This window comes from Musa acuminata, chromosome BXJ2-4, assembly GCF_036884655.1.
Source record: "Musa acuminata AAA Group cultivar baxijiao chromosome BXJ2-4, Cavendish_Baxijiao_AAA, whole genome shotgun sequence".
Classification (NCBI taxonomy): domain Eukaryota; kingdom Viridiplantae; phylum Streptophyta; class Magnoliopsida; order Zingiberales; family Musaceae; genus Musa; species Musa acuminata.
This window is the reverse complement of record NC_088341.1, coordinates 40,483,798-40,497,503: the sequence shown is the minus strand read 5'-3', so window position 1 is coordinate 40,497,503 and position 13,706 is coordinate 40,483,798. Positions and strand designations below refer to the sequence as shown.

The 13,706-nt window shown below is 39.6% G+C and overlaps 2 protein-coding genes across 2 annotated transcripts; both read right to left on the bottom strand.

Annotated features, from left to right (window-relative positions):
- Nucleotides 1-2,431: 2,431 nt before the first annotated feature.
- On the bottom strand, nt 2,432-6,559 carry LOC135610881 (thioredoxin H1-like). Its single transcript, XM_065105888.1, has 3 exons — nt 6,399-6,559; nt 3,057-3,179; nt 2,432-2,732 (listed from the first exon to the last, which is right to left on the bottom strand). The coding sequence occupies exons 1-3, from the start codon at nt 6,483-6,485 to the stop codon at nt 2,598-2,600; spliced, it is 345 nt and encodes a 114-aa protein (XP_064961960.1). The 5' UTR covers nt 6,486-6,559; the 3' UTR covers nt 2,432-2,597.
- A 2,314-nt stretch (nt 6,560-8,873) lies between these two features.
- On the bottom strand, nt 8,874-12,231 carry LOC135610880 (cytokinin dehydrogenase 5-like). The gene is made up of 5 exons (XM_065105887.1): nt 11,428-12,231; nt 11,223-11,350; nt 10,487-10,762; nt 9,987-10,249; nt 8,874-9,507 (listed from the first exon to the last, which is right to left on the bottom strand). The coding sequence occupies exons 1-5, from the start codon at nt 12,014-12,016 to the stop codon at nt 9,165-9,167; spliced, it is 1,599 nt and encodes a 532-aa protein (XP_064961959.1). The 5' UTR covers nt 12,017-12,231; the 3' UTR covers nt 8,874-9,164.
- Between the last annotated feature and the right edge of the window lie 1,475 nt (nt 12,232-13,706).

The following is a 13,706-nucleotide window of genomic DNA, read 5'->3' as shown; positions in this document are numbered from 1 at the left end:
TAATCATGTGTTTGACATTTATAAATTTATTATGTTATAAGTATTGATTGAATTATGCTATCATTGGTTTCAAATGATATGATTGCATTAGTTTTGAAAAGATATGCAAAAAAATACTTACTTAAAATCTTAGTTTTATAAGAAAGTAATTGATATATTATTTTTTATGACATGACATGACAGTTGTCTAATAATTATGTCTATGATTTGGGCCCTATAACATTGATATTTATTCCATGACATAGGAAGGTATAATGTGATTGTAGCTATCAAAAACTATTATGACTTTGTGTTCACACTTTAGCTATAGCTATGCTTATGAACTCTTGGCTATAGTTATGTTAATGGTAAACTTTGTAGTACAATATTGTATGCTCTCACATGTGACATTACTTATATTTATGCTTTCATTATAAAAATATATTTAAATATATTATACTTTGAAAAGTATTATTAATAAGTCATGATTTGAAATGCACATGAAAATGACGTTTTGTAAACTATATATGCAGTAAAGTCAAATAAATATTTGATATTTATGCATATTTCTTTGATAGCATGCATAAAATGCTATTGATTGAATTATTCAGATATTGATATTTGATTAATTATGAATTAATTATTGATTGAATTATATTATGAAATTTTATTTTCGTTCTGTCCATGTTATTTATTATAAGGAAATGTATATAATTACGATCGGGTGTTACGGGATCATAACTATGTACATATTGGGAAAACCTAGCGGAATAATTCTTTTCCTTATTTATGTATCAAAATGGGTTTCTCATCAAAATACTAACTTAATATTAAAATGCTAATATCAATCAGCATGCATAAATAATAGAACAATAAATCAATTACAAAGTGATAACAGGTTTATAGTAAATTTGCACTAGAACAACTAGAGGATCATAATAATATCAAGAACATATATCTTGACTCAAGAATAGCATATCATCATAAAAAAAGAATAGATCTCAACAGAATTCTAAGTCTCACAAAGTAGGTATAGCACGAAAGTATTTTAAAGAGGGTAAACTATAATCAACACTATTAGAATTATAAAGTTTACCGTAAAGATTCTCTACGTAAAATTTAGACTACAACCATTAATCGTCAAAGTAAAAAACTTCAAATCTTATTCTTTCTCTCTCATTTTTCTCTCTCTCTTTCCTCTCCCTGTGCGCTGCCGCCGTTCATTGTACGAACAAAACACTTCCCACTCTCCTATTGTGTCTTATCTCACATCTTTCTCGTTTAATCGTTGATTTGGGCTCAACAGACCAAATTGTCCAAACTCACGTATGGGCTGGACCCAACAGTACATGGGAGAGCATCATCCAAGAGCTGCCTTCGTTCTCATCTGCTTTCGCTTCCGTTTCTGGCTGCAGGCCTCGCTGCCTGCCGGATCGCATGCGGCTGAAGGTGTCGCCCTCACGAGCAGCGCGCCGCCGGCGTTTGGATCGCGCTCCATCACAGTTGTTTCGGGCGTAAAGGTTTGTGAATCCTCGGGCGATCCATCGCAGCAAAGCTCCCGGCTGCAGTATATCTTCTGGTGTAATGCACTGCAACACTGGGAACCCACATCAGCCAAGGCCGCCTCGCAAACCCGCATCCTCTCGAGCAGCCAACCAAGATCCATAGGAGCCCATCACCGTGTAGTATCTCAATTTCTACGCACTTGTTTCTCCTCCTGTTCCACCTTTAATATTCGTGATTTGAGTGGCTGGAAGCATGATGAGCATTGCAGGGGTCGGTTGAATGATTAAGCCTGCTTGTGTCTCCCTCACCAATTAGCCTCTCGATTTTTAGGTATTTCTTTCTTTTTTTTGTCTCCGTGTTATGGAAGAGAAGCAATGTTGAAGTTCAACATGGAAGCCTTTTTTTTTTTCTTTACCACAAGAAAGAAAAAAAAAATCTTCCCTATATATTTTTTGAAAAATATATTATGAAATAATATTGGCTTAGAATGAACTTAATGTTGACTCAATCCAAAGGAAATTATATGGAAGCCTTATAGAAATACAGAATTATTATGAAGCAAATTTACTTATCACGATTTGTTTTGTTTAGCCAATATAATTTTAAATATATTTCACATACTCAAAACTTCAATATATATTTTTTTAAGTAGAACTGAAACCATATTATGCAAAATCTGAATTTGTGAGAAAGTAACAAAATAATTACCAGAAGAATGTTAGAAGTTAACCTACATACCTAAACTCTAAACAGCTAATCTTGCAGAGTCAAATGATTTGGGATACTAATGCTTGGCTTCTTTACCTGTTAAAAGTCAAATATGAACCTAACGCCACCGGGATTACTAGCCTTGCTGTGGCAAGTGATTGCGGCCTTCGAGCGGTGGCATGTCACCGGAGATTATTATGATTCCATACAGCACAAGCAAACACAACACCTGATTCCATATCGCAAAAGCTATTAAATCCATTACACGAATCTCCAAACCATCCAAGACTTAATACATTATTGTAATGTCGCTACTAAAAGTCTCAGGAAAGTCTTATTGTTGATAACCAGATTGATACTGCAAGGACATGTGTAGTCTCTTGCTAAATACCATGACGCATAACTCACTTGGGCATGTGCAGCTCAATCCTCCTCGGCAGCTCATCCTTGTGTGCACCAACGATCTTGTCCACAATGGTTCCCTCCTTCAGGAAAATAAAGGTGGGCATTGCTTCGATGGCCCAGTCCTCGGCAACAGGCTGCCATTGCATTTTTTTTTTTTGTTAGAATGCGGTGGAACTTATTGCAAACATTGATCACTCTCAACTCCAAGTCATAATTTCGAATGGAATGATCAACTACAGTATCAAGGTAATCAAATCAGAATTCTCTGGGGCCAACAGATTAGGGTCACAAAACTAGTGCTTTCAAAAAGAAAGTAGGGATTCCAAAGAAATAAGGATTCCACTACAAAGTACAGAAACGGAAGAATTCACCGGAGGGGTAAAATAGAAGAAGCAGCTAACCTACCTACTGCTCTATAACAACCTTGTATATGTAAACTTGAATAAAATGATGCTCACCTTCAGTTCATCAACATCCACCTTGAGGAAGATCACATTTGGGTACCTCTTAGCCAGATCAGCAAAGATTGGGGCAATTGCTCGGCAAGGCCCGCACCATGACGCAGTGAAATCAATGACCACCTACAAGCATGCAGATAATTCCCGAGTCAAATGATGGCACTACAAAGAAATTTGGATTTTGTTCGCTTTTTACAAACAGCATTACACAGAACTTGTACTGCTGACATGCAAGATAATACCATCTTGTTGTTGATCAGAAGAGCATGATATGTGTGCACTTTTGTGAGACTTTCGTAGCTCAATATTAGAAAGCCTATTTTCAAACACTACTGTTTCAAATTTGTTAACAGTGATGAAATCATCAGTTAAAGGGTCTCAACTAAATCCACACCTACAATACTATGCCGTATTAAACATCGAAGGATCCTTACAAGAAGCGAGGGAGGAGTACAAAGCTACACAAAAGGTTCCCCTTTCTACCTAAATATTATCTTCCCTCTCTAATGGAAAACACATTACAATACTAAGCAATTTGGATTTTGTTCGCTTTTTACAAACAGCATTACACAGAACTTGTACTGCTGACATGCAAGATAATACCATCTTGTTGTTGATCAGAAGAGCATGATATGTGTGCACTTTTGTGAGACTTTCGTAGCTCAATATTAGAAAGCCTATTTTCAAACACTACTGTTTCAAATTTGTTAACAGTGATGAAATCATCAGTTAAAGGGTCTCAACTAAATCCACACCTACAATACTATGCCGTATTAAACATCGAAGGATCCTTACAAGAAGCGAGGGAGGAGTACAAAGCTACACAAAAGGTTCCCCTTTCTACCTAAATATTATCTTCCCTCTCTAATGGAAAACACATTACAATACTAAGCAATTTGGATTTTGTTCGCTTTTTACAAACAGCATTACACAGAACTTGTACTGCTGACATGCAAGATAATACCATCTTGTTGTTGATCAGAAGAGCATGATATGTGTGCACTTTTGTGAGACTTTCGTAGCTCAATATTAGAAAGCCTATTTTCAAACACTACTGTTTCAAATTTGTTAACAGTGATGAAATCATCAGTTAAAGGGTCTCACCTAAATCCACACCTACAATACTATGCCGTATTAAACATCGAAGGATCCTTACAAGAAGCGAGGGAGGAGTACAAAGCTACACAAAAGGTTCCCCTTTCTACCTAAAAATTATCTTCCCTCTCTAATGGAAAACACATTACAATACTAAGCATGTAAACCGCATGATCACAACAGATCCCCAAAAAAAGGATTGGTGTTTAATACTGAACTATTTAGCAAACATAGTTTTCACAACATAGCCACCTCAAGGCCCAATGATGAAGGTCGATTCCTGTTAAGAATGCAATCCATATATAGCAGTATCCATAAGCAACTCTATGATTGTTTCTAAGTAAAGCAGCTCATGCATACAAAAGTAAAACAGTATTCATAAGCAACTCTATGGTTGTTACCAAGTAAAGCATCTCATGCATGCAAAAGTGTGCATCTGCATGTGCTTCAGCAACATGTTCTTGTATGCACAAGTAAATATGTACATTTACACTTGTTAACTTTTTACAAATATATGTATGTAATAGCTATGTGAAGAAGGTCTAATAAGAGGGCATGCCAAATACAAGAGATGTTTTATTGAAATGGTTGGAGAACAGGCAAATTAATCTAAAAACAGATGCAAAGAATACTTGAAAATTTAAATGGCTTATGCAAGGACACAGGATACAGCCATTATCATACAGAGGGACTTATAAAAAAAAAATAGGTTGGCTAACCACTCGGTGTGTCGACCGAACCTCAATTGCTCCTATGTGAATTGCTTTTCAAATACTAGTACCGCAAAAACTTATCTGGTTCAACATGGAAAGAGTGGATTACATGGGACATCATGAACAACTATTTTATATCCGCCACAAGATCATAATCAAATATGGACTCAACTATAACTATGGAAGAATCCAACCAGCCATCTACCTGCTTCCATGCAAAGCCACTGGAGCAAGAACAGAATGCACACGAGGCTCCGACACAATTCCATGCATATACCAATGGGTTAAGTAAATCTTGGCCCAGGATATCAGTTGGAACAGTTATAGTAATGATTGGTCGATAACCAATAAATAAGACAAGCAGCAAAAGAGAGTAATTAGCAAAAGGCTGTTAAATGCATCAGCTCAACAATGACTTGGCAAACTGTGTTTATGGAGGGAGATTATAGAGAAATAGGGTATCCAGTAAGTTAAAACATCTTTTTTGTGGGTAGTATGTGTGGATATGACCATTGTACCACCTACAAACTGGGGCGCTAGATGAGACACTTAGAACTGAATCAAATAACAAGAAATTAATTACCCCTCAACTGGAACACAAGATCCATCAACAGAAAAAAGAGTCACTAGTTCCAAACATAGCTCAAAAAAACCTAATGAGCATATATGAAAATAAGCATCCAAGAGCCACCAAGTTGTTACTATCCAATTAGAGACAATGTGAAACGCACATCCAAACTCCACAATAATAGTTGTTTCTGTCAAAGGCATTTCAATCTTAAAGGTTCTGGTCTATTTTCCAATAAATGACAACCCACCAACTAAACAAAAACAAATGTCTGAAGAACAAACAGGCTGATCTGCAATCTTAACCTGTGCCCTCAAACTCATATCATAACTACCGTAAATATACGACCAACTATGCATCAGCCAACAATTATCTATTAAGAAATCAGATCGATCATTTAATCCCCGAAAGCAACATTTCTATCTGAGCATAATATAGCTAACCGACAACCAAAATCCTCTTGACCAGTATTACTGAATAAATAACAAAAAAAATTGAAGAACTAAGATGCTTCCTTGGATATTACTGCACACACAACTATAAAACTGCCCGAGATCTTTTCGAAAGCACAATAAATAGGGACCAGAAACATAAAAAGAACATACTCGAATACCCAGAAATAATATCCATCACTTGAGCCCAAAATCAAGCCTTTCAACTGAGCGTTTTATACCTAGATCTCTGTAATAAAAACCAAGTTTTTATAGACCCCGGAAAAGGAGCAGATCAACCAGACCACAAATCAAATCGGTCACACCAGACACAAAATGCAGAGCCCTTAATCCGAAAGAGACGATGAGAAAAGGTCATTTAGATCCAAACGGAAACAAGAAAAGGGGCCATTGATCCGATAGCAACTCCACATCGATGGCATATAAATCGCAAAAGAAAAGGAGATCCAGAAAAAAAACGAGAACCTACAAGAGGAATCGGAAACAAAACAAGTAGGAAAGCGAGGGCATTTACCAGCTTCTTTGATTCATTAGCCTGAAGTAGGTGCTGCTTCCATTCGTCAACGCTGTGGCAACCGATCACGGCACCCTCTTCCGCCATTGCCCTCTCTTACAAACCCTAACCCTCAATCGCAGAATTAATTAAAATGAAATTGAGAACTCACAGGGTTCCGTGAGACCCCTCTCCGCCCCTTATATGGGGAAGAACTTTGGTGAATTACGGAAATGCCGCCTTTGATCTTTATCCCAAACACAAATCTACCCAAACGCATACCCAAACGATCGAAACCGTTCGTTTCACACCACCGGTGATATCAGTGTGTCATCTTTCAGTATCTTTTGCACGTGCCGCTGTAGATGCGAATATGCCCACTATCAATAAAAGCGTGTCGGCGGTTGTCCGAAAAAATATATATTTTGGATGATACCTCTTTTTATAATTCTTAAATAATCATTCTTTAAAATATATATATATATATATATCCTTTGAATGCTATCACATATTTTTTGATTGAAATCCAATTTTTTAAAATATTTTTTAAAATAAAATACTATACAGAATTTTAAAACACTACATTATATTTTTATGGACAAAAATCAGCCCACAAAACACTGTAAATAATTGATGGAATATTTTTTTTAATTTGGACCAAAAAACTGATAACATTTTGAAAGGATATTTTTGAGATATTAAAAATAAGAGATGAAATTATGAAAAAAGATACCATCTGAAAAAAAATAAAAATAAAATATCTTCTCAAATAATCACCCTATATTTATATACACATTTTGTTGAAACAACAAATTATTCTTTTTTATAATTAAAATAAAAATAGTGAAATTTTTCTTTTTATATAAAAAGTTGGATTTGTAAGACTGACAATATCATCTAATATTGCAGTTAACTACAGTTAAATGTTTTATAATAATAATAATAATAATAATAATAATAATAATAATAATAATAATAATAATATGCTAATGGAAACCTAAAGTGATTTAGTTTGGCCAGCACATATTTAAAAAACCAGATGCAGTGACTCTGAAGGGAAGGAATAATACCTAATATAGACTTTCTTATAATAACAACTTAAATAATATTATTTAAAACCAATATGTCACTGCAAAAATATTTTTGCTATGTATGATAACCTTTTTTTTTGTTTAATCATCTATGATAACTCACATTTAGAATGCTCATTTGGTGAATAAGGACATAGCAACAAGCACCTTTCTTAATTTCTTTGTTCAAAAAAATTGTTTATAATGAAAATTAAAGCATCAACTTTAATTTTCTATGATCTATTTTGTCTGCAAGGTTCCCCATAAAAGCCTAAGATTTAATTTAGTCCCCCATCTCTCCCATGCTCTCGTTGTTGATCATAAAGATATTAGAAATAGAGAAGAGACAAAGCAAAGATTTCTTTCTCTCTTGTTTTCATATGTTTGAATGTGACTTCCTCTCTTTGATTGGCTGTGATCTTCTTGTATTTATAACTCAGCCCCATCCCTTGGTTTAATGGTCATAATGTCTGAAGAACATGTATATGATTTTTCTACGAAATTTGAAAACGAAAAGCCATATGTCAAAAGTTGATGTGACAATTCCTTTCTAATGAAGGTAGCAGGTTCAATGAACATGGACATGGTTGCATTCAATGTCTAGGTGGTCCTATCTACCTTGGTTTCTGAAAAGTCAAATCAGAGGAATATCTATATATATATATATATAGATGGGTTTTTTGCTATTTGGACTTTATTCGCCCCCCATCAACTATGAATGGTGGACATGAAGAGGCAAACAAGGAATATATGCAAGTCATTGATTCTTCCTTGTGGGATTGTTAAATATGACAGCATCCATTCCCCATTTTTAAGAATATATGTTCTTTAATTTATCCCCTACCTTTGATAATAGTATTATTTTATTTATGGTGTAGTATAAAGGTAGAATTCGATCTCAATATCTTAGCCAAATGTTCAATCTTGCCAATGTAACGAAATGCATTGCTTTCTTGATGAGACTGACTTTTGGAGATTGTTAAGCATCCTCCTCAAGTTAACTTATGTGACTCATTAATTCTGATATGATTTCCAATTCACTGCCTTAATTGCATGATAGAATTTTGTTTTTGAGTATAAAGTTGGATTTCTTTGACCAATTTCTAATTAATTGATTGCACCTAAATTTTATTTGATTTTATAATGGCAATCAACCACTTGCAGGTTCAATTTAGCTACATCAATCCAATGAATATTAGCTTAAAACCTAATTGAATCCCCAGTCAATTATTTTCTATTTTTCTTATGCTAATAATATATTTTATGAAGTGTAATTGAGACTATTTATTATTCCTCTATTTTCTTCTTATTTTTTGGTTGTCCTTTTCTAATCTTTTCTCTCAAATTAACACATGAATATTCTACTACTACTACTACTACATATTTTTAATTAAGCATGCATTATAATTAATTGAGTCATTGGATGTGCATCAAGTGATGAAACCACAGAATGAAAGAAGAACATTTAATGTTTAGGCTCTTGTTATGTACATATCCATATTGACAACACAATCTATGTATATATACCTTTACAGCCATGGCAGTCCTAAGAACTCTCTCATGCTCTTCCTAACATCACCATGGTCTCCTCCCACATTTTATCTCACTTCTTTCATCACCTTACAGCTTCATGTCAGATAACTGTGGTAATATTTTCTTGGCTGCCAAACAGCAGGGAGAATCCGCAGCTGCCTTATTGATGTGAGCCATGGGGTCCTCAGGAGGGGAACAGGAGGGAGAGAGGAGACGAAGAGGGTTGGAAGATGCCTTGGCCTGTACCCAGAATGAATTTTGGGTCGAATTGGGCCTTACGACGAACGAATCGGGCCCACTTAGGCCCGAAATGTCGAGCCCACTCGGTCCGTGATGGGTGGTGGGGGAGGTACTGCTTCATCTCAATTCCAACCTCGTCACAGAACTCCAAGATCTTCTGGTTTTGTTGGCTGAGATACTCCAAGCTTTGAGTCGGATCGTCGGAGTCCGATAGAGCCGATCGGAGGAAGGCAACCAAGTAGAACACCTCCTCGTCTGGTGTCACCACCGAGCTTCGATCATCCCACCTATAATAAGCACAAATATTGTAGCGTCAACCTGGAGCACGATGAAGTCTTATCCCTACAAACCAAGAGTGCTCTTCTCGATGATTTCAATCATTAAGGCAAAAGATTAGTGGCATGTTATGTTTCTTTGTAGCTAATTAAGTCTCTCGAAGGGTTTTAGGGTTACTTTTTAGGGTTTGTTCAAAGCAACAGCTTTGGCACCATAAAGGAGCAGAACAGGTTAAGGTAGATGGAAGCTGACCAACCACAACTTCTACTTTAGCAGGAAGGAAGCAGAGATAAGATCTTATCCGATTCATAGAAAACATTGGACACTGTGCAAATATGTAAGCTCTCATGCTAATCTAATAGCGTATAGAACGTGTTGTGTTGGTGCTCAATTATCATTCGGCTACATGCGAGTGGACATGGCAGAGACCATACAAGAGTCACATGCATGAGTGCAAGCAAACAAGCGGCGTGGTCAGTCTTCTGCTTACTTGTGCTTGTTCATGGGGTAGATGAGGATGGGGCCGCTGGTCCGGTTGCCCAGGATGCCGCGGAAGACGCCGCGGTCGAAGTCGGCGATCCGGGACGCCGGCACGAACAGGTTGAGCCACGGGTGCGGCACCTCCCACAGCCCCTTGGCCCGGAGCCGCAGCTCTGCCTTGTGGACGCGGTCGAGGAAGTCGACGTACGGTAGGTCGGTCGTGAAGACCGTCGCCGGTATGAAGCTCAGCTGCCTCAGCAGTGCTTCCACCACCTGCGACATGTCCATTGTAGCTGAATAAGATCGATGTCGGTATTAGGGTAGGTCGCAAAGCGAATAGAATATTTGAAGATGATGGAACAAAATCTAGCGTGCAGATCTCCTCCATGTTCTCCATGTGGGTGTAGTTTAGTGCTTCCGTTAGGTGTCAATGAAGCACAAGAAACATTAAGAAACCTTGACCTCATGTTCCTCGTTGTCCATGGAAAGAGACTGGCGCGGACGACATACCTCGTCAATGGTGTCGGCGGTCGAGTCGTCGTAGTTCTTGGTCATCTCCAGGCAGTAGAGGACGCCGCCGTTGGAGCCGACGGAGCTTATCTTGACAGGATTCTTGGGGGAGAAGAAGGACGACCTCCAGTTGTTGATGAGGCCTTCGTCGACGATGACGAAGCCCTCGACGTAGTCGAACCTCTGGCTCGGGAGGGCGCCATGGAGGGAGATGAGGTGCTCCTGGTCTCTGGTGAAGGCACCGAAGTCCGAGTACAGCACGCGGATCCATCTCACCTAACCACAACAACAACAGCAGCAGAAGGCAATGTTAGCCAGTACTGACGATGATGATGATGAGAGATCATATGGAACATGGCTACGGATCCAGCTCTGCTTCTCTGAGTCAATTGGCTGGTTTCGTTTATGTCAGGGCTGCCTACAAGCTGGCTCTCATGGCTTTATCCACTAGATGGGTTGGGTGTCGGCGTCATGCAGGGTGCACACTATTGGAGCAGTGCAAAGTACAAACAGGATCGTGATCTCATGTCCATGTGTCCCTTGTAGGAACCATAAACAACTCGACTGCTCCAAGGCTAGCGTGGATGTGATTAGCCTGCAGATGAAGTGGTCCTAGCGACTACCTCTTTCTTGATCATCATTGAGCACAGTGATGGACATGAAGGCCAAAGTTGATGTTCAATGGAGTTGGGAGCAAGGAGGAATGGAAGAGGGGAGAAGGAGAAGGAAGATGTACCCTCTGGGGAGCTTGTTCCAGTGCAATTCTGGCCCTGGTGATGATCCCAAACTGACCCAGACCACCAAGAACTCCATGGAATAGCTCCGAGTTCTGCTCTTCCGAGCACGTAATGAGCTCTCCTTTACCTGAATGTTTTAGATTTAGGAGATATTATCGATGAGAAAAATTGAGGGGAATGATGATTCTGCTTTGGAGAAGTGACCTGTGACCACATCGAGCTCATAGACGTTGCTACTCTGAGGCCCGTGGTGGAAGGCTTGCCCGCTTATGCCCGCATTGGAGAGCGTCCCGCCGACCGACAGGTAGAGGTAGTCGGTCCACGACTTGGGCGCGAGGCCGCCGTTCGCCAGCGTCCAGTTCAACACATCGATCCATAGATCTCCACCCCAGACGTCGACGTAGTACTCGCCCGTCGACGGCGAGTACGCCGGCCTCGGCCGGGGCTCGAGCCGGCCGCGGCTCATCTCGATCACGACCCCGCCGGGCGCGAGGGCCTGGCCGCCGGTACAGTGACCGTGGCCCCTGGCGGAGACCGGGAACCCACGGGCGGAGCCGTACGCGGCCCGGACGAGGCCGGCGACGTCTCCGGCCGAGCCGGGGCGCATCACGGCCACCGGCTCGGCCCTAGCGAGGCCTCCGAAATCGGCGCCCGCCGCGGCGACCTCAGCGGGGTCCAGACTCAACTGGCCCTCCACGGCCAGCCGGGGCAGCAGCTCCGCGGGCTCCACCGTCAGCCCGACGGTGGACATCAGCCTGCATATGGCGAAAAGCAGCACCAGGGTTTGCGCCATGATGCGGCACCACAAAAGCTTTTGGAGGCTGCGGGGTGGTGGGGTATCTGCAGGCACGGCTGTGTGGCGCTAACGTGCGCCGTACCGTAGGGAGGAGTGAAGCCCGAGGAGGGAGGAAGACGGAGGTGGGCGAACGCTGGATTTATACGGAAGGGGAGAGAGAGAGAGAGAGAGAGAGAGAGAGAGAGAGAGGTGGATGTGGAAGTGTGTGGGGAGGAAGAGAGGGGAGGGGAGGGGGGGACAAAATCTTATGGCAGGGCGTGGGGACTCGCGGGGATTGGGAACGTAAGCCGATATCGCGCTTTAAAGATCTCCCTCGCACTCCCACTCTGCAGGCTTCCTCCGCGGACGACGTACTCACGCTTGCAGAAACGTTCTACGTACCCATACACCTGTTCACCACCTCTTCTCTCTCCCCGTAACCGCCACCTTCCACGAAACATGTCACGACCAAAAGAACGATCCTTCTTGCTTTGATAAAATGAATCACATAGCTTCCTTGCATATATCTTTGTTATAGACGATCGACATTAAACCGTTTGTTGTTACTTTTGGTTATTTGACGTGTTAATGTGGATCATGGAACCAATCTGGTTAGAGTCCGATTCCGTTACGTGGCCAATTGAATGGTCTATAAAATTTGCATCGAAGACATACTCGACAATAAGGAAGAAGGATGATTTCAAAGGAGTAAAAGAAGATGAAACTTATGAGGTTATTTTGTTGATGATTCTGTTAATCATCAGTGTTTAATGGAAAGATATTCCATGAAAGCAACTTCGCGTAGTTATCGGGCATCATTCAAATATGACGAAACATCAGATGTTGTAATCAACATTATCGTGCCTCAGTGGGTGTCGGGATGGCAATAATACAATGCTCGAGCGTTCACATGTCAATTATTTCATATCATATATAAATAAAAAATTCAAAAAATTAGTTTGATCAAATCAAGTAGATAATTATGGTGATAGCATATGGATGGATGGATGGATGGTGGTGGAGGTAGTGGTTGAGATGACCTTATAGACAGACAGACAGACAGACAGACAGGTAGATATGGATGCGACCTAGTGGGACCCGTCCTTGTGACACATTTTGAAGATAAATTATCAATATACGTTTTGATCATAAATAGATGTGGATATGAATTTATATTTATATTATCGAAACAACACAATCACAAATCAAACAGATTATGAAACCAGCCGACATTTTAATAAACCAGAAGGGAAAAAGAAATCTGAAAATGTAAAATAATTTTGGACAAAGGAAATCAATCATCCCTGTTTGTATCACTTTGATAAGTGGGTTGATGTAAGTATGGACATTGATTTATGTGATGTTACCCACCAAAATTGAAACTAGAAGTTAAATCATAACGAGAAAAAGGCGATGAAAGATAAGTTCACCGAGTAGCTAATCCCAAATATTCACTCATGGCCGACGCCAATTTATCTAAATCTTTGATCCATTTTAAGTTGGATTTGCACCGAGTCAAATGCATGTTATTTATTTGAGTCAGAGGATATATAATATTGAGTACATGCACAGAATTTAGTCATTGAATTATTAAATGACAACATCAATAAGATGATGTTTATCATTGACATAGAATTAATCGAGGTATTATATCATGTTCTATCCATAATTAGATTTTCCTTACTGGAGTTCTTCGATTTATTCTCAA

Bases quoted from the DNA above. Each gene is read 5' to 3' on its own strand.
- LOC135610880 (XM_065105887.1), bottom strand. From the start codon at position 12,016: ATGGCGCAAACCCTGGTGCTGCTTTTCGCCATATGCAGGCTGATGTCC. The intron at 11,351-11,427 runs GTCACTTCTCCA...TAAAACATTCAG, and splicing joins TGAGCTCGATGTGGTCACAG to GTAAAGGAGAGCTCATTACG. The intron at 9,508-9,986 runs GTAAGCAGAAGA...TGCTTATTATAG, and splicing joins TACCCCATGAACAAGCACAA to GTGGGATGATCGAAGCTCGG.
- LOC135610881 (XM_065105888.1), bottom strand. From the start codon at position 6,485: ATGGCGGAAGAGGGTGCCGTGATCGGTTGCCACAGCGTTGACGAATGG. The intron at 3,180-6,398 runs GTAAATGCCCTC...GCATGCTTGTAG, and splicing joins CTAATGAATCAAAGAAGCTG to GTGGTCATTGATTTCACTGC. The intron at 2,733-3,056 runs GTGAGCATCATT...ATGCAATGGCAG, and splicing joins TGGATGTTGATGAACTGAAG to CCTGTTGCCGAGGACTGGGC.